At 36.6% G+C, this 20,059-nt stretch overlaps 1 protein-coding gene across 3 annotated transcripts in view; it reads right to left on the bottom strand.

Moving 5' to 3' along the window:
* Nucleotides 1-20,059, bottom strand: part of NALCN (sodium leak channel, non-selective) — a 212,504-nt gene that overhangs the window by 124,099 nt on the left and 68,346 nt on the right. For all 3 annotated transcript variants that reach the window (XM_048929331.1, XM_048929321.1, XM_048929339.1), the window contains exons 8-10: nt 9,173-9,315; nt 8,955-9,059; nt 6,233-6,319 (exon numbers count right to left, since the gene is read on the bottom strand). In XM_048929331.1, coding sequence (XP_048785288.1) covers nt 6,233-6,319; nt 8,955-9,059; nt 9,173-9,315 — 335 coding nt within the window. The remainder of the gene's footprint in view (nt 1-6,232; nt 6,320-8,954; nt 9,060-9,172; nt 9,316-20,059) is intronic.

The raw sequence follows: 20,059 nt of genomic DNA, 5'->3' as shown, positions 1-20,059 counted from the left end.
TTCATTTTAAGTTTTTCATCTACCAGTACCCAGAAGTCTTTCTCAGCAGGGCTACTCTCAAGGAGTTTTTCTCCCAGTTAGTAAACATTTCTGGGATTACCCTGACCCAAGTGCAAAACCTTGCACTTTGCTTCACTGAACTTTATTATGTTCACTAAGTTCACTAAATGAATGTAGACAGTAGCGGACAATTAGAAGCACTGTCAAAATTACTTCAGGAATTTAATAACCTATTAGTTAATTAATGTTTGTTAGTGCCATAAGGTCACCTATGGGAGATTTTAAAATTCTCTTGGGGAAATAACAGTCTGGTCACCAGATACACCAGCCTATTTTTTTAGCAGTGTTTCCTGATACCCACAGTCTAGTTTACTTTTAGAAACTTCCTCATCACTGCTAATTCTATATATAAGCACAAATACAAAAATAAAGTACCTATCATCTACATTCCATGGTGTCTCATTTGTTACTGACTGCACATTATAAGAGCTTATGATCATGCCATTGAAAATTTCTGTAGTTCCAATTTTTTTTATTAGAAAAAAAGAGGATCAACTTCAACATTAAAATCAGTGTTCTTTGTAGTGCAAATTTACTATTTATGAGTACTCTTAGAAAAATAAAATTCCTCAATTGAAATCAGTTGAAATGCTATGCATTTGCTTTAAGTGGCTTCTCCTGCAAGATATTCTGGAAGCCAAAACAATAAATGGGTTCAAAAAAAGGCTGGATAAACTCATAGCTGACAAATCCATCCACAGATGCTAAGTATGATACCCCAAAATTAGCATCCACTCTAGGAAGTCCCTAAGTGTATGTTTGCTTAAGTCCAGGATGGAGAATATGATCATTAATTTTTCTCTAGAAGTCAGAGAAGAACAATCTATATTTGCTTATTTCTGGTAATGGTCAGTTTTGAAGATAAGACACATGTATTATTTGTCTGCTAGTTTTATGAGTACTCTCGTACCTACAATATGGAGCTTACTGTTTTTCAGGTCACTTTTAGTAAACGGCAAACTCAACCATGCAGAAAAATTAGTTGGGCAAAATTTGTTTGATCCTTCTTTTTTATGGGATTATCTTTAATAATGTTGTTTAAAAACACACCAGGATCCTCAATCTTTCTTAATGTGCAAAAGGCCCATGGTTTGTAGCACTGAGGGACAAGATTTAGTGATGAGATTCAGTAGGTCATGTTGACAGTGGCACATAGAATTACAGATCAATGGAACGATCATAGAATCTAAGATCATCGTGTCCAACTGTTAACCCTTCACTACCATGCCCACTAAACCATGTCCCTAAGTGCCACGTCTACTTGTTTCTTGAAGGTCTTTTACAACCTAAACGACGCTATGACAATATGAATTTGTATTAGAGAAACAGAATGATTCTTAACAGCATAGCAGTTCATTTTCATTATGGCCTGTGTAGCCCCTCCTCCAGATAAATGGACTACAGTCATTTCAACTGTCTGAATTCAGTACTTATTTCAAATGACATACTGTTTAATGTCAGTTTACATTCCTAGAAGAGACAGTGAACTGCAGCATCCCAGGAGAATACTCATTGCTTTTTCAGTTACCCTTGTTACTGTGGTTGAAAAAACCCTGAAAAAGGGAACCAGGCAGCAGAGGATGGTCACAGCTTTACCTTTCTCAGTGATAAGACATAGAGCCAAAACGTGGCTCTATGTCATAGAGTACACGGTGAACACTACTCCATTTTGTGAATTCTCAACCAGTTTAAGAGCTAGCCAGATGATTGAATTTTTATCTCTCTACTCCAGACTTTCACCATTTCTTCTCACATATTGTGGAGAAGATTTTTCTTCCCTTTTTTTCATTCTAAGATGGGACTTCAGCTACTTGAAGGAAAGGTATTTGTACATGTATTTAATAGGAAGGAGAGAATAGGACCGAGTAGGCATACTTTTTACTGGATTCCAAAGTTACAGAAAAAGGCGAATAACCACATAAATATCAGTACCACACTTTTCTTGTTCATTAATAATTACTTCCCAAGATAGAGGAGAAAAGCCATTTGTGGTCTATTGTAATTCCTGCAGTGAAAATCCCTAAAGAAAGGCTTAATCTCATTTCTCTCTCATTCAATATATCCATTACGAAACTGCTAAAATGATCAAAGAATTATCAGAAATTGAGTATGTCTCCTCCACCCACCTTATGTTTTCTGTCTTCCTATATTACTTTTGATCTCTTTATCCTTGCCTACAAGATTCTCTAAAGTTCTGTAATATATACACCTGTTTTGTTAATATCACACAGCATGAAAGACTAATTTTTTTGAAGTAAAAATACATGATTAAATTTCTGATGTTAAGAGTATGTTCAAGAGCACTGTAATCATAATAATGTATCTTGCTTTTTGAGATCATACCTTTGCGACCTTCTATTTCTTCCTCAGATGGAGCACTTAAAATTAAAATGGAATACTGTATTTTTAATCTGTGGAGGATTTTATTATCAGAATATGAGTAAATATGCAGTTTGTGAGTAAGTGACCATTTCTACTCACATGGCATAGAGAGTTCCCAAGCTTTTTATAGTTGCCATTCCATTGCCAGCAGTGTGTTTCATTTCTGCTGGATACGTGACCCCAAAACATTAGCAGGAACATGGAATTTTCTGTCCACCTATGTTCCTATATTTTCCAGAGGAACTATATTTCAGACTTCGTTCATTAAAACTTTACTAAAAAGACTAATGATGTAATTTCTTGGTATTAGCAATAACAGTTTCATGGAAGACATGTGAGTTGAAGCTTTCCAGTTTAGCTTTAAATCTGTATACACATTTTACAAGACTGTGATCTAGAAGCCAGAGGGAAGGAAGGAGTGACAAAAACATCAGCAGTCTCCAAAATTTACAGGAAAAGAATAAGAAACACAGCATGCTTTTAACATGGGATCAAAGGGATAAATACATCCCCAAAGTGCTTTTAAATAATTTTTTTTTTAAAGTCTGTTACTCAATTTTTCTTTATTTGTGAACTGAGAGCTTCCTACTGTGCTTGTAGGAGTAAGTCATGGTAGGCAGGAAGTTCTAACACACTACAATGTGTTAAAGTAATACCAACAGTGGCAAAATAATGTGGCAATGTGGGAGCCTCAGCATGAAATCACGCAAAATGGTTGATGTTAAAATGGCAAGCACAAAGAATATTTGTCAGTGACAAAAGAAAATCAATATTTAAGATCAATGCCAGTCATGGGGAGCAGTAAGAACAAGTAACAAAAGACCACAAAGCACCTTTGCGAACACTTAAAAGAAAAAAAAGAAAAAAAAAAGAAAAACAATTACACTGAAATAAAAGCCTCTTTGGCCCACGTTGGGATAGATTTGCAAGCCAAAATCAGAAATAATCCTGTTACTGATTTCTCATGTTGCCACTTCCAGCCAGTTCTAAAATGGTAAAACTTATTAGATAAGTGTATGAGTTAAATAAGATTCTGAAATACCAGATTAACATCCATCTTTTAATTTTAATCATTTTTTAACTGGTATGAGATTGCATACAAGAGCACATCCCAAATCTACTTCTGTTCTGCCTTTATGCCATTTAGATGTGGTGCTCAGGGACATGATTTAGTGGAGGGTTGTTGGAGTTAGGGTAGTATGGTTATGTCGTGGTAGGACGCAATGATCTTTAAGGTCTTTTTCAACCTGAGTGAGTCTATGATTCTCTACAGCAACGGGACAGGAAGATGGGCTCTCCAGTGCTCACCTGCCCAGCACATTTTTCACGAAACAGGATTCTAAAAGGTGTTTGAAAACCCCTTTTTTAGAACAGTGGTGACAGAAGTGTAAAGACATGGCTATCCTTCTCATTAGGTCTGATTTAATTAGGCAGTTTGTTGCTACAATGATGTGTTTGAGTGAGACAAAGTTACAATAGAATGATAGAATCATAGAATCCTCAGAGTTGGAAGGTACCTCTGAAGGCCACCTAGTCCAATTCCCCTGCAATGAACAGGGATACCACAGCTCGATCAGGTTGTCCAGGGCTTGATCCAGCCTTGCCTTGAAAGCCTTCAGGGACAGGGCACCAATTACATCACAGGGCAACCTGGTGTTACCTCACCATCCTTACTGTAAAAGATTTTTAGCTCTGCACAGAGCCCACAGAATACTTGTCTGAATTGTTACTAATTCAAGAATGCCATTGCTCTACATGTCACTGCAATGTTATGTCTAACCTAGGAAGGCCTTCTAGGCTGAAGCACCTGAAACATGTTTGGGAACTAAAAATGACAAGGGCAAAACTAGTAAACTCTGACAGACACAGCTAGTTGACCTGAAATGTCTTGAAAAACTGCATTTGAAAGGCTTTATATTACTTGTAGCACACAAATTATGTCATTCTTTCCACCGTCACTGGCAACTTTAGAGAGATGGATGTGTACTTAATTAGATGGTACATGCTCATCTTATTGAAGTGCCTCTCAAGTAGTTAGTAAACACCACAACAGCCAAATCTGGGAGGGATACATACACCTTACAACCTTAAGGAATGAGAACTAAATCAAAGATGCCTATTAAGTAATTTTCTCATGCTCTGCAGGAAATATGTACTTGGCCAATAAACTGAACCCAGACCTCCAGAGTTCCACTCCATTTCCTTAGCTGCTAAGATACTTCCTCTCCCAAAACACAGCACAGTTTTTTGAGAAAGTAAATTCTAAATGATGGCATACATCAAATAAGTGAAATTTCACCAAAGCACAGACTCAGACTCATGGAACTATTGAAAGAGAACTTCTAATAGTGCTCCCTTTTACATTCACAGCAGTAACATTTAAAGAGCCCAGAGAGAAATTACTAAAACCAAGCTTACTATGGAATTTAATTAAAATGATACAGAACAACAGAAAGACTTCACTACCTTTTTCCGAAAAATCCATCTTTCACAGGATATTGAATGACAAAATCCTTAGATATTACAGGTCAGAAGAATGCATATGAATTGAATGTACAGCAAAGTAAGATGTATATTCTCCAATCTGATTAACTCTTTCCTAAATTCAGATTTATAAATCATGTTTCTCTTAAGGAACAAAAGCCAGCCAAACCATTGAAAAACAACAACCACACTACTCAGTAAGGATTTCATGCATAAAGAACACCTTCAAAATACTGCAAGGGCTTTAAATACATGGATTTTTCAGAAGCCTATTTTCTTTTTACTTTTAGGCAGATAGAATTGAAACAATAACTCATGGTGAGATGAATAAAATTCTGAGTCTTTATCTAGACTTTGATGTTTTGCTTTCTTTGGTCTGTATTTTTGTCTTTGTTTCACTAGAATGAAGCCCATATGGGGCACTATTTTAATGAAATAGTATTTTAGTGCATTGTTTTCTTTTGAATGCCACTGACATCCAGCAAGGTCATAGAATACTGGAAAGCCTTCAGATTTTGATAAAAGAGGATGAGAAGAAAACTGTAGTTTTTATTCAAGAGTACTAAGCAGTCACTGATGCAGGAGGTTTACATTCTCTGGAACATATTTTATCATTTGTTCACGATTCCTAACAAGGGCAAAGGCAGACCAGGTAAATCAAATGCTATCCTAACTTTCACGTGGAGGCACTTTCACTGTCAGTTCAGCTCTGTTTTATCTACATACTCAAGATAGTTATTTTAGAATGCCACAAAAGTTGTTCCTGTTGCTTTCAAAAACGAGAATTAAATTTGGGAAAAGAAATAGTCAATCACTATCCACATGCCTCTTCCCCTCCTCAGTGAGTCTATTTTCAAGATGGAACCAGAGTAATGAGGTTATTCATTATGATTAATCATGCTTCTTGGTGTGTGTAACTGTATTCTGTCATTAATAAACAAGTATGTCTGTGGTAAAGAACATAGGACTGGATTTGATTTATATGAAAATTCTGAAAGATAAAGAAAGATTACTTATGTTGCTTAAAGTAAATATATACATATGTATGTATATAAAAGATTAAATATCTTTCTCTTTTGAGCACACAATACAGAGCATTTATAAGGAATACCTTTTTATATTTTCTCACTCTGAGTGTCGCACACTTTTTCTTAATCTAACAAATTTTGAAGAACTGCAGAATTAAATGCATTTTAAATGATTTTTGAGTACAAATACTGTAGCTGCTATTATTCACCATAGTCCTTCTGCCAACATTTGAGCAATGCTGATTACACATAGTAATTTATTAAAAAGCAGTGCATACCTGTAGACATGCGGGAGCTCTACCTTGGGGTTTATTAACATCAACAGCCACAAGCTGCCAACCTCCAGCAGCATCTTCATGAAACATCTTGAAAGGAAAAATAATTGTCAGAAATGTTTTACATGCCAATAAGTACAAATGAAGTATAAACAAAAGGATAATAAAAAGAATATTATAAAGAATAAGTACAAGTGAAAGTCCTTAAAGACTTTCATGATAGTTAACTTAAAATGAAAGAGGAATAGTTTTTATTGCTGCAGAAAAAAAGCAAGCAACATGCTCTTTTCCCAACATGAATAAGTTCTGAATTTTACTCAGGTAACATCAAACACAAGGTATCTCTGTTAGTCCTAACACAGAAACTGATTCAATTTAACTCTGATCCTTACCATCAGATAGTGGTACCCATTCATAATAAATTTCTTCCTTAGTATACTTAATCTGAAGAAATACAAACACATTTTCACCTAAAATTAAGTTTCACAATGCATTTTCAAATAAAAGATAATTCTTGACTTTTTCACTGGCAAAGTTATTTTAGTCCAAGGATCAGACTTCATTTTTCTTGCACCGATGGACATTAAGAGTAGTTGTGAAGTACTTCTATACTGCTCCCCAAAGCTTTTAATTTATGTAAATAGCTGAATGATATCCCAGCAATTATGATGTCAATGGAAAAAATTCTCCTGACCACAGTGGTACTTACTTTTTACCAACTCCTTTTTCCGGGGGGAAAAAAAGCGAGAAACAAAAGGACATAAAAGCTGTACACTGCTGGGGTTAAGAAGCCATGTCTGGGAGTGATTAACACTGCCCATGAAATGCCCTTGATAGAAAATGAAAGGCTGTACCATTTTTATTGCTGTTTGAGAGTCTGCATATATTATGTAATGAAGCAGGGAAAAGTTCCCATCTCACTCCTATCCTTTTCTTGACACTCAGCACCAAGCAGTCCATCTCTAGAACAGAGCCACAGCAGCATGGCTGAAGGCTAAAAGCTTTTTCATTAGACTGTGGGGAGTGTCACATAAATGCAGTTGTGATTATGTTCTTGTGTAGCATTTAGGTACCAGGAAGAGTTGCCAACTCGTATCAGCCTTTACTTCTCTTTGTACCATGCTTTAATGTGCAGAGCTGAAGGGCTTTGTGAGAATCTTACGTTTATCCTTCTCCATAGTCCCCTTCAATGACTTTGACTTTCTTCCATAGGACTAAGTTTCTGGACCACTTTAATGATTTACGAAGTGGTCAAATAAAGCAAGATACCAGTGCTCTTTCTCAAGGCTATTTCATACACAAAACAATCCAGGTATTTAACTGGCTCTTTGAATGAGAAACCCTGGAATAAATTTCCTTCCCTCCTTAATTCAGAAGAAGATCAATCGTTTTTTTTTTAGTTCAGTAACAGGGACTACCTTTATGTCTCATATCAGTGACTCAATGAAAAAATAACCATTTATTTTTCTCTAGCCTACATACCATTTTTATTTTGCTTTATACTATTTATAATCAATATGTTCATAATTCTTCAGGATCATGACATTATTTTGGATTTTTTTTCTTATTCTTGGAATACTTTAGTATTGGCTGCTTCTTGAATTTCCCTATATAGACCTCTCTGTTCCAGAGGATGTAGGCTAAGCCTCTATGGTTCAGGAACTTGTTCTGTGAAATAAAATCTACATTCCTTGTGCTAAGTATGTACTACGTAAAAAAGTCTTTTCTTGTTGTTATACGTAACATTGATGTCAAGTCTTCTTTGACAAAGCAATAAATGGAGTAACAATGCGACAAAGTCTATTTGAGGCAAAAAATGTAGCAACAAGCAAAAAAAATGACAGATTTATATAAGGATTACAAGATTATCCAAAGATTTATCAGGAAGCATTAATAAACAGTTTTGAAGATACTTAAATCCTCTGGTTTAAGAAAACAAATAATCTCCAGCTATAGAGATTAGAAAAAAAAAATTTCATCAGTATATTTCTCACATCCATCTTTCTAAGGGCTTTTTGCACACAGTTGGTACTGGTCTCTCAAAGATGGCAAAATGCTCTAGTCTGGAAAAGCCTGACCATTTGTACACTCAGGATATTTAATATGATTGTTACAATAATGAGTGAGGGAGTTTAAATCTCAACCCTTATTTCTAAACATGTGTCTTTCTTACTACCCAATCCAAGCTTAGTGCACTTCCTATCATATCTTTTTCCTATCCGTTATCTTAAATCCAGGCTCTCACTTGCTATGCCAACTTCAAATCTGAGCATGGCTCTTTCATTGCCTCAGCACTTTGTTCACACTTAAGCTACGCTCTGACCTCTCTTCTTCCAGCTCCAGTTTGCAATTTCAGCTCTTCTTCGTTAGCACAGAAAGTGATATTCACTTGGCAACCCTAATTCCAAACCCTCCAATGACATGAGAAACAAACTACTATCCTATTTAATTAAAATAGAAACTTTGCCATAACATACCCAGTCAACTAGAGGACCATATTAATCTTCTCTACCATATTTTTATTAAGAAGATATTATACTCTAGCACAGAATGTTATATGAAAATACATATAACAAGTGTAAAACATACGTGGTAACGTGTGAAGTTGTATATAATTGAACCTAGTGGGATGTAATAATAATTCACTGCAATGTTTCCCTTATTGTTCATTCTTAAACAAAAAACAGTCAAATCCTCAAAGAAACTCAGTATTTGAGTTCATCACCTGAGTGGTGGCAGTTGAAGTGGTACTACTCCTAGATCCCCACATTTGCTGGAACTGCACTCTGATTTCTGCAAATGTTTCAATGATGACTGCAATGAAAACATTCTGCAAAAAGAACGAGAAAGAATGGCTGAAATGAAGCTCAGCAAGCAGAAAAGAGAAAATATCCATTCTCATCTGTATTTCAGACAAGTGTAAGAGAACAAATTTTTCAGTACCTTAACAAGCCAGGCCAGAAAGAAAATTAAGGTGATGAAATAGAAATATGAACGCCATCGGGGAAAGCTGTCAATTGCTCGATACATAAGGAACACCCAGCCTTCCTGAGAAGCAGCTTCATAAACAGTAAATATGCTCGTGCCTAGGAAGAAATGAAAATGTTTTGCGTTAAGCCCCCTGAAAGTTTTCAATATCAACAAACAATCACCTTTTATCTATTTTGATTTTTCTTTTCTCTAAAAGGTATCAGCTCTCCTCTCATCACTTCAGAGAGAAGATTTTCAGGTGCATTTCTGTTCCTTCTTTATGCAATTGAATCTGAATTGATTTAATATCACACCAGACTTCATTACCTTCCTGGACACACATACATAATCCCTTAGATTATTTGATTGGGAATATGCACATGTCTCCAAAGGCAGAATTTGTTCCATTATGTCACTTCAGTAACACTTGTGACAACAGGTAGCTTTTTTTCAAACTATCAAGTTCAGCATTCAGCAAGTGAAAGGAATCACTATTAACATAAGGAAGACTGAGTAGCAATATGCCAAGATGGTGCTTGATGAAAGAAAAGTTATGAGTGGTTTATATATGTGGCAACAACTTTTGAATAAAAGCTGTGAAGTTACTGCTTCTTCATTTAAAATATAAGATCAAAATGCATCCTAAAGGCTGAGGGACAAAGTGCTCTAGCCAGCTCCTCCTTCCTCCTTATCTCTACAACAGAAATTTTAAAATTGGGATTACGGTTGGGGAGATGTATGTCACTCTGGTTTGAAATAATTTTAGGGAATATTACTGCTGTAAGCTCTGTATGGCTACTCTGCAAAGTGCAGGGCAGACTCGAGAACAAGTTTAAGTGTGCCAAATGATGCACGTGTTTCTCAGTTCTATCACTAGCTGCAATTTGGCTATGAAACGATTATGCTTAGCAACATAGGAGCTACAGTTACCTGCACCAGATGGAATACTGTGCCCCAATTCACAGAAACAATGTGGAGAGAAATTCAATTTCTCCACTTACGTGGAGCTAGGGTGCTGTGGCTTAAATGATGCTCTAGAATGGGCTCCAGAGTTTACAAACTGAATCAAGAATCTTATCTCCAGCAGCCCCTCACCTACACTTAGCTGGCAGCACTCACACGCAGGCACCCTCCCCATCAGAGGAAATACATCTGTTATCCTATTATTTAACATTCGAAAAACAGCGCTTGGACAATGACAACTTTTAGCTATAATGCAACTCTTGTTTAAGTAGACAATTTTTTTATACACATGGGATAAATTTAAGTACTTCTGATTTTGTTTTCTTCCTATTCGTTAGCTAGTTATTTGCTAATGACAAGTCTATCAAGTATGAAAGGCCTAATAGGGATAGGTGTCAAAATCTCATATATAGAAAAATAAAGCAAATAACAACACTAAAAAAAGAAGTGCCATTTACTCTTCACTCTTTTCTTTTTTTTGCCACATAAAAGGAACAAACTAAGAAGTCTTCTATGAAGAGTATGTAATATATGAATTTGGAAAATATAAAGAAAAAAACAAAGAGATATTTTGGTATGAATAAAAACACTTGCTGGGGATCAGTTTTCTTACCCACTAATTTCTCCCTCTGTGTGGCTAGTAAGTAATAATAGATGAGCTTTGCCTTACTGAGAATGGAGATATTTATAAACCTGCTGTGCTTGGAAAGTGCTAACTCTGCTAATGCCCCCCAAAGAGAGCATCTCCAAAGTTCAATAGCAAACTTGTCATATTAGTTACAATAAGAAGGAGTTTGGTCCTCAGTAAGTACAGAAAAATATGACTGTTTGCACAATTAATATATATAATTAACTTCCCTTCATTAAGCAGTCTTGAAAAGAAATGCATATTTATAAATAAAGGTAAGTAAATAGTGCACCTAGCATCGCAGATAATCATGGTTAGATCTGAATGTGACTAAGTGTGTGACTTGCATTCAAATGAATCTTGCCAATGAATGCCTGACCATACAGATCTGATTCTTCCTGTGTAAGACAAGATGGAGGAGAACGCAGCCACTGTTTTGCCAGCTCTCTGTGGAGAGCTCCAGCATAGATCTCCACTGAAAAGATCTTTTGGACTTTGACAGACGAAAGAGACAAGCAAGCTAAAGCAAAAGAAAAACTAGATAGCTTAAAATGAAAAATCTATGGTAATTGTTTTGAAGGAAAGTGAATAGATATGGAAATTTCTAGTTCTGAATTACCCTGCAAAGAAAAACAACATATCAGTGGCTCTCTAACTGCACAGTAACATCTAATACCTTGAGCAGACAGGTAATCCACAATTTCTTTTTTTTCCAGCTAGACCAAATTTCCTTCACCCTGGTCTCTTATACAGCATCACTCTTGCTACAGAGTTGTACCACCTTGATATTGAGCACCAATCCCAATCTCTTTATCAATTCCAGTTTCCTGATCACAATTCCCATTCTATCCAACCTAATCTAAATTAATTTTGCTTTTCTACACCCCTCTCCTCATCTCAGCACTCCTACACTTATCTCATGCTCTTATTCACCATATCAATCAGGTTACTTTGTCTTTGGCACATCCTGAGAGCCAGATGCATAGAGACAATGAAAACACCAGCAGAGAAGGTCAAAGCATTCTCCATTTGAATGAAGTCTCATCAAAGTATTTCCAAAGCCATTTGGAAACTGTATCTGATTCTGTAAAGCTTCTTTAAAGGTAGGAAGCTCTTTCAGGAAGAAGAGTTTGATTCAATATGACAGTGGTACTGTGTGTAGCTGAGAGGTTCAGTTTATCTCCAGCTGGAGAGTTCTGGCATGAAATCTCCTTCAAATTTAGGTAGACATGGGATCTGAACTGTAGTAATCCAGTGTCTCACACTGAAACAATCAAATCTTAATCCCAAAGTGGACTTTTAGCTCTATTCCACTTACGTGCTTCTTAAATCAATTGGTTTTACTTTGAGAAGGAGAAAAATCAAACTGTGAAATCAAACTGTGGAATCTCACAGAATGCTGTGGAATCATGGAATTGTTCTACTGTCACCTTCTAACTCTGTTCCTCCATTACTTCATTTCATGAAAAATCTTGCATAAGAGAGAGTTTGAGAAGTGCTGCTACTGAAGTGAGGAGACATGGATCAATGGAATTTCTTCTGTTTATACTCACTAATTTGATCTATTGATGTTGAATGGTTGATACGGTCATTGTGGACTGGCAAAAATGTTAATCCTTTCTGTTAATTCTCTTGGTTATTGAATTCCTGTTTATTGGACAGTGTTCTAAGGATCAATGTATAGGGGTGGAATAAAAATAATAATCAAGTACAGATAGCCAAGCCATTTATGCTTCTTCAGAAAATACTAGTCTCTTATCAATACTGAATTACTCATCAGTGTATGGTTCTGTATTTTGCATTTCAGAAATTCCTAAAGTAATGGTTTAATTATCTAATATTATACTGTTGCTGTACTGATTAAAACATTGAATAAAATAGTGTTTTTAGGCAGATTAAGAAAAAGAAGGAAACTATTAAAAGTTGCTGGCTAGGAAACTGTAATTAGTCATTACCAGTAGGAAAATCACAGTGAAGACTGGTAAAATAGTGGGGATGTGAAGTATTTATAACACATACACTGGACCATCTGCCACACTCAGCAATGTAATGAATGGAAAAAACCATACAGAATTAGCCCTGCTGAAATACTGTGTGTTCATCTATGACATTACAGCAAAAGTACACTTCATATGTAGCTGTTACAAGTGTACTTAAGGCTATTATATATTATAAGGTGATCACCACTAAGAATATGCATTCTTACTTAATGTATGTGACTATGCAGAAACACTGCTTTCAATATTGGTGCCAGGAATTATGCTGCTTACTGCCTCTGTAAATACAGTTTTGACTGGATATAGAGTACAGACATGACAGTATGGGATTCAATGCCATAAAATATATTACTTTCAATAATTTTTTCTTAGTTAACATCTTCCTTAATTCATGTCCTTTGCTCTTCTAAAGATTACATTTGTTTCAAGACAATCAGCAACCAACTCTATTCTTTGCAAGCATTTAAGATCTGAGTACATCTTCCTAAAGCAAATGCATAAGTTATTAAAAAGATTTTCCTTTCACAGCAGCCCTGTTTTACTCACTGTGAATTTTAAGTGACATGGCAATGTTGCCATATATGAAACCTAACTTATGTATCTTAGATCAAATGGCAGAATTCTCCTTTTCCATAGGTTTCAGCTTTTTGCACATCAGTGACACAGTGCCTTCCACTAGTCGAGAGGGCTTAAGCCCTGATCACACAGTGCTAGAAGTGCCACGATTAAAGCAAGAAGAGAGATTTTGTTTGAATTCATCTAACAGATTCCATATTTTTATGTTATAATAAACCAATTTCTTTAACCGGTCAGGACGTTTCAGCAAAAAAAGGAAGGAAAATATTTCTAAATAGACAGATTAAAATAAATACATAACAATCATAACATATTTCAGTCTCAAAAGACTACTTCTATATAACCAATACATATTCTTACCTTTGGAAACATTTTGCAATTGCATGTGATTTTTATCAAAAAGAAAAGTCCAGAAAAGAAAAGAATGAAGAATAGGAAAAGAATCGGAATCTTACTCAACTTGTGCAACATTTTCACTTGTTTCATACCTTTAAGTAGAAATACAGTAATCAGGAAGAAAAACTATAAAACCATATCCTTGCTAATTATGCTCATTTACATACATGGACATTCAGCACTGAAATGTAGGGGACTTACACCTTCTTCAGTACATAAGTTTCTTTTGAATCTACCAGCTGGGAGCATTGGCCTGAAGGGGCACTGAGGAAGTAGATGCTTTACTGCCCAAAGGATAAATGATTATAAATGATTATAATAGAAGAAAGCTCTACTGGTTTCCATGCCTAACAGGGTGCAGAGTTGCTTGGCTCTTTCATGCTATGCAAATGAATAGAGTACAAGAGAAAAAAAGAATTAAAGGCATCAGAGCACATGGCTGATGATTTTCCATAGAGGAGTGAAAAAAACTACCAAAAACCTACATTGTAAATACCTAAGAAATAGGAAACTTATTTTAAAAAAATACTCATAGCTTACAGAATGAAACAGCACCATTACAGAGAGATTCTATTCAACGCAGTATTTTTTAGATTTATGTATATTTTTTAAAAAATAGAAGATTTTCTTTTCATTTTTGTGCCTCTTTGACACCACTGTGCTCTGTGACATCAGATCTTGCTATAATCAACCTCACCTTGTGAATGGACACAATGAAAAAGGGCGTGCATTAATACTGTCATTTTTATAACTACAGAATTAAAGGAGGCAAGCTAAAAGGTCACATGGAACATTTGCCAGATCTGGAAACAGAATCCTTTTATACTGACTCTATGCTATGTTCTTGCTTTGAGATTAGGGGAAAAGGATGCACTGCACCAAGGTGCTGTCTTTCATAAACATCAGTCTCGTGTGATTTGTAGCAACTCCAGGTGAGAAACAAAAACTAAAAACTGTTATTTGAAGTGCCTCTAATTCCAGAATTTTCTGCATATGTTTTCTGTAGTAACTGACCATCTCAGATTATTACCACATCAGTTTTTTCTCAGTTCTGCTGTGCCTGCATTGAAGTTGTTGAAAAAAGCAATTAATGGAGGGGGAGAATGCCCATACCAACTAGGTGAACTTCCATGAAACAAATCCCTACTGGTACAGATAGTCTCTAGAGGAGATACAGTTAAGAAAAATAAAATGAATGAAAACAAAACCATTCCCTTAAGATAGACGCCAGAAGAATTGAGTTTTGCAAAAGCATGATGTAAGGTTGGCTTTTGATTTTGATTTTTTCTTTTTAATCAGTAGGAATGTTAAAATGCATACGTTTTTATTAAAGGCTTAAAATACGATATAGTGTTAGCTAAGGAAAGGCCTGAGATTCCAGCTGGGAGCCCGCCATGGATTTCCGCACGTTTCAAGAGCCGCTAGATGGCGATGCAGCACCTCGAGCACATCTGGAGCACCAGGCGGCCACTGAGCCGCTGCCCGAGACAGCTCGGGCTGATAACCTCCCAGCGTGCCTGCAAAAGGATTGATTTTTCTATTTCCTGGAGAAACGAAGAAGCCCTCGGGTGCTGTCTAATTTAATTCTGCTGTGCCGAATACTGAAAGGTATCGTTCCTTCTGATGGCTTGCTAAATGTTGTACCTGTAGCAAAACAACCCTTCTCCTAGCTGCCAAAATGCTGCTGACCCTGTCTCTGTCACTGTTCACTTTCACTGATAAAATCAAGAAGCTGAATGTTCCTGGATGTTCCCACTGATCAGCCAGCTATTAGATTGTGTCTCATCTTTCTGCAGTGACGTATTTGTAAAACACCGCATGCAGTCAGGATCTTCCAGCTATTTTACACTGTTGCTTTGATATAATTAGAAATGAATAAAAATTGCCCAGGAATGCAATACCAAAACTGGTTGCACTTCTGGGAAGTTGGCAATAGGTGCAACTGAGCAAAAAAGCAAATACTGGATGGCCTAGTGGGCTTTCTTATTTGTCTCTCTGAGTGAGCCATCCAGTCCATTTTACTCTTCCAAGCAACTTGTATCAAAATTTGCAAGCCAGTAGGGATGAGGAGGAAAAGAAAAAGAACAAACCATGCCAATGCTCTGCTCCTCCTTTGAAACCCAAAGCAGTACTGTAATTAGTCAGACTGACCTGTGTGACAAAGCTGGCAAACCAGAACCTGTATACAGCACTGATTTGCAACAGAAAGAAAAAAAAAACCACACCAATATTCCCAGTCTGAACACAGTATTTCAACCCATGAAAATGCTGTGACTTCAATAACTAGTGACATTATTGTTTCTTGCTTCTGAAAATCTGCTTAATTATGAGAAGATGAAGAGTCTACATATGAGAAGATACTATGCAAGGAGACTATATACAGAAAAATACTAGTAAGGAGATAAAGAAACACTGCAAATAAAAGTAGTAGGATGAATGCAATTTGTTCCACAGATATAGCAATTGAAAGATAGAAAGTCAGACAACTACATTATTTGCAAATAAGTTTGTTCACCACTGAGAAGCGCTAGCTTAGTAATATGAATAAAGTAAAGCCTGCATGTACATTGGCTGCACAAGGTAAAAAGGAGTACCGCAGTTCACACTTAGATATACCATTAGTGTCTTGGATGTGGTACTACTGGTGTTCCCCGAGTTAATACTTTAGAAAGAGAAATCTGTTTTAAATTTCTAAACAAGTCCATAGCTTAAATTGGACAATCATTCATCAGAATGACTTTAGGTGTGAATATCTATGAATATTTAACCAGACTAGCATTTACAGTTGCTTTTCCTTAATACTTTGATTATAATGCTCCTCATTTATACTGTCACAAATAAACCAGCAGAGATCCAGAATGCCAGCAGAGCTCATAAGCTGGTTTTATATGCATAAAAGCTGTCTGCTTTTCCCTTTTTGCAGTCCCACAGCCATAGTGCTAATATACACTCATAGAATCACAGCTCTTTTTGTGTGTGGCAACTTTAAAAAATGTACTGGCAGTTGATGAGGATCAGGGAGAGGCTGAACTGTGAATTGTTCACACTTCACACCACTACCTGGAAGCTCTGCAGCACAGTCAACAACTCCCACCTCTCCTCCTCTTTACAGAAGCTTTTTAAGGAGGCAACTTCTCCTGGATCCCCAGGCTCCCATCCCCAGAACTGGCAGAACCTGGTGCTGGTGCCTGAAAGTAGGACACTGCCATGCTGGGCAACCACTGATGGCTCAGCACCACAGCCTCTGACAGGCAGCCGGCACTGACTGGAAACTTGGCCTCCAGGCTTCTCCTGTTGTCAGATCTTTGAAATCTGGGTGAGTGGTCCAGAAGTAAGCACAGTGAAATTATGCCATGTGCGAAACCAATCCTCCTGTGAGGAGAAGCATCTGTTGGGCAGTATTAAGATGGAACAGTTTCAAGGTGGACAGACACATACCTGTACCTACTGCTTTGAGGAGCCCTGTGGAATATCACAGGGAAGTCAGGATCACTAGCAAAGCCCAGGTGTTCCTATGAGCACATTTGGACAAGCAGCTTATACTGGATTCATATATGGATTCACCTGGGTCCAGAGTGAATATCAGGGAATAAGATCTTTACTGTGACAGTGGTAAGGTGCTGGACCAGGCTGCCCAGAGAGGTTGTGGATGTCCTGACCCTGAGGGTGTACAAGGCCACGTTGGGTGGGGCTCTGAGCAGCCTGGTCTAGTATTAAATGGGGAGGTTGCTGGCCCTGCATGTGGCAGAGGGGCTGGAGCTTGATGATCCTTGAGGTCCCTTCCAACCACAGCCATTCTATGATTCAAACCCTAATAATACCCACTTTCAGACCTAGAAAGCAAGAATACAGAAATACTGAGGCTTTGGTTTTAAAGGTGACAAATGCTGTGAAGATGGGCCTGCCGCCACCTCAGTCTTTATAGTTTCTCTTATTTAAAGTACAGTCACAGAATAGAAAATGACTGCTACAGTAAATGTTATGACAAAATCGCATAACATAAAACTTATTAAACAGGAGAAGTTCTGTAATTTACATTAACTTATTCCTTTGAAAATGAGCCATCTTTTTATAGGGCTGTTCTTTCTTCTTTTAAAATATATTATGCATGTAGATAGCCCTAAGACTGTACAGTAATAGTGACAGTTCAAAAACCAAGCATTCAAAAATTCACAGATTCTTACATTTAAAAATTAACAAACACTTAAGGGGTTATTGTATTAAAAAGACAAATATAAGGCATGCAAACACTACAGACTTAGTTATCTGGACTGTTATTCAGCCATATATTAAATATTGGGAATGCCTATTAAAATCAAGATAGTGATGGATCCCTTTGTTAGAGAGAAAACTAAGAATGCAAATCTTCCCTGGAATTAAATTCAGCATTGATTTGTGTACTGTCAGTGAAAATCATTCACTTTTTGTATCATTTTTTTCCCCAATAGTCTTAGAGAGCTCTCCAACTCATTTCAAGAGACAAAACACTAAAGGTAGCAGCTACAAAGCTGTCAGATAATTTTCTTAATATAAAATGTATCTGCTTTGAAAGAAGTCATTGTTAAAGTATGGAAAAATGAAATCAGAGGACACTCACATAGAAATATTTCCATATCTAGCATGACCATGACGATACTTTCCTTGAAACCAAAGTTAACTGAGAACCCTGATTGTAAAGTTTACTTGATAACACCATGTCTTCAGTTTGATCAACTGACAGAAATCGCCTCAAAAGCATGAAAATGGGTGAAGGTGAAAAAAACAAAAAACAAAAAACAAAAATGCATTAAAAGAAAAGATTTAGGAGCTATTGAATACAGCCATAAGCAATTCAGCTGAAGAGAAGAATAACTGGGGGAACTGATATGCAAGGAGCCCATAAAATTGTGTGTGTGTTTGGGAAGTAAGGAATAAAAGAAATTGCCTGAAAGTTGAGCATTTCCAGTGTGATATTTATATTAGCAACAAATAAAAAAGTCAAAGAAGCTCAAGAGTAGGAAAAATAGGGTGGCACAGACCATAAAGAAAATATGATCACATCTAGAAAGCAGTAAAAAAATCCTCTTTCAAATGGTTTTGAAACCTATTGTAGTGTGTTTTATTTGAGCTCTACAACAATGTGTTTCCTTACTTCCAGTGGCAGTGAAACCAAAAAAGTGTAAATATTTACAAAGGAAAAAACCTCTCCACTCCCAGCAGAGACTTCAGAGACAAAGAAGAACCAAAAAGGGCTTTAAATTTTACTATATAAGAAGAACCCATGCTATTGACTGTGTGGGAATTGGTCGGTCAGTCTTATAAGTAACAATTTGTTAAATAAATAAAAAGATAGACAGGAAGGATGAAATTCCATGGTATATCATTCCAGTATCTTATGAAGGCTATATTATTTTACTGTGAAGTAAGAAACTCAACAATTTAAGGGAACCTAGACAAGCCAAGCTCTGGCTCTGCTCTGAGACTGTTTCAGCATCACTTAGTTCCTCTGACTATTATCTGTGAACTGTATTCATTTCTCTGAGGATAGAATCTCTCCCTTAGAATGAAGAGATTGACCCCTTTCTCTCTCATAGATAACATTTCCAAAAGCAATAGCATGAAATTTGGTCTACCCTGCAGACAGTATTAAAGCAGCCTTCCCTTTAGATAAGATATGAATCAGACCAATCCCCAAAGCATCCTGATTTAATTGCTTCTCCTTCCTGCAGGTACAGTGTATATCTGAGCAAGCCTTGATTCTTTTTCTGCATAGAATTTCACGTGAGAATAAGAGCAACTCCAGAAAAACACAACTAGCAAAACCTGCTGAGTACTCAGTGGCCAGATAGCACTTAGCTCAATAGACTTGAAAAAACAGAACAAAACCAAAATAAAACACAACATTAAAACTTGCAAAGGAGCTTGAAAGCCGAATAGACATTATAAAACAGTCACATATCAGAAATCTCATTAGCCTCCAGGCATCTGAATAACAGGAGCAAATATGCAGTGCTAAATGCATCTTAAGAGACTAGTGTAACTAAAAAGACACGATCTTTAAGAGAGACAAAGGAGCTGTTATTGACTGTCAAAAGAAAACCTAAATGCCACTCAGTGACTGATTTAGTCATTAACGAGTTAAGTATTCCCTGAGCATTTTATAGCACAGGAGGAAAAGGAATTTGTTGAAGTGAGAGAGAGAAGTTTGCTCACTAGCCTAATACGTTGAGGAGGGGGAGGAGAAGACAAGAAGTATTTAGTGTGCTGCTAGCTCACTAAAGCCCACAGCACCTCTGTGAGATAAATGAAGAGTTAATTCCA

Source organism: Lagopus muta, chromosome 1 (genome assembly GCF_023343835.1).
Source record: "Lagopus muta isolate bLagMut1 chromosome 1, bLagMut1 primary, whole genome shotgun sequence".
Lineage (NCBI taxonomy): Eukaryota > Metazoa > Chordata > Aves > Galliformes > Phasianidae > Lagopus > Lagopus muta.
This window is presented reverse-complemented; position numbering and strand designations above follow the sequence as displayed.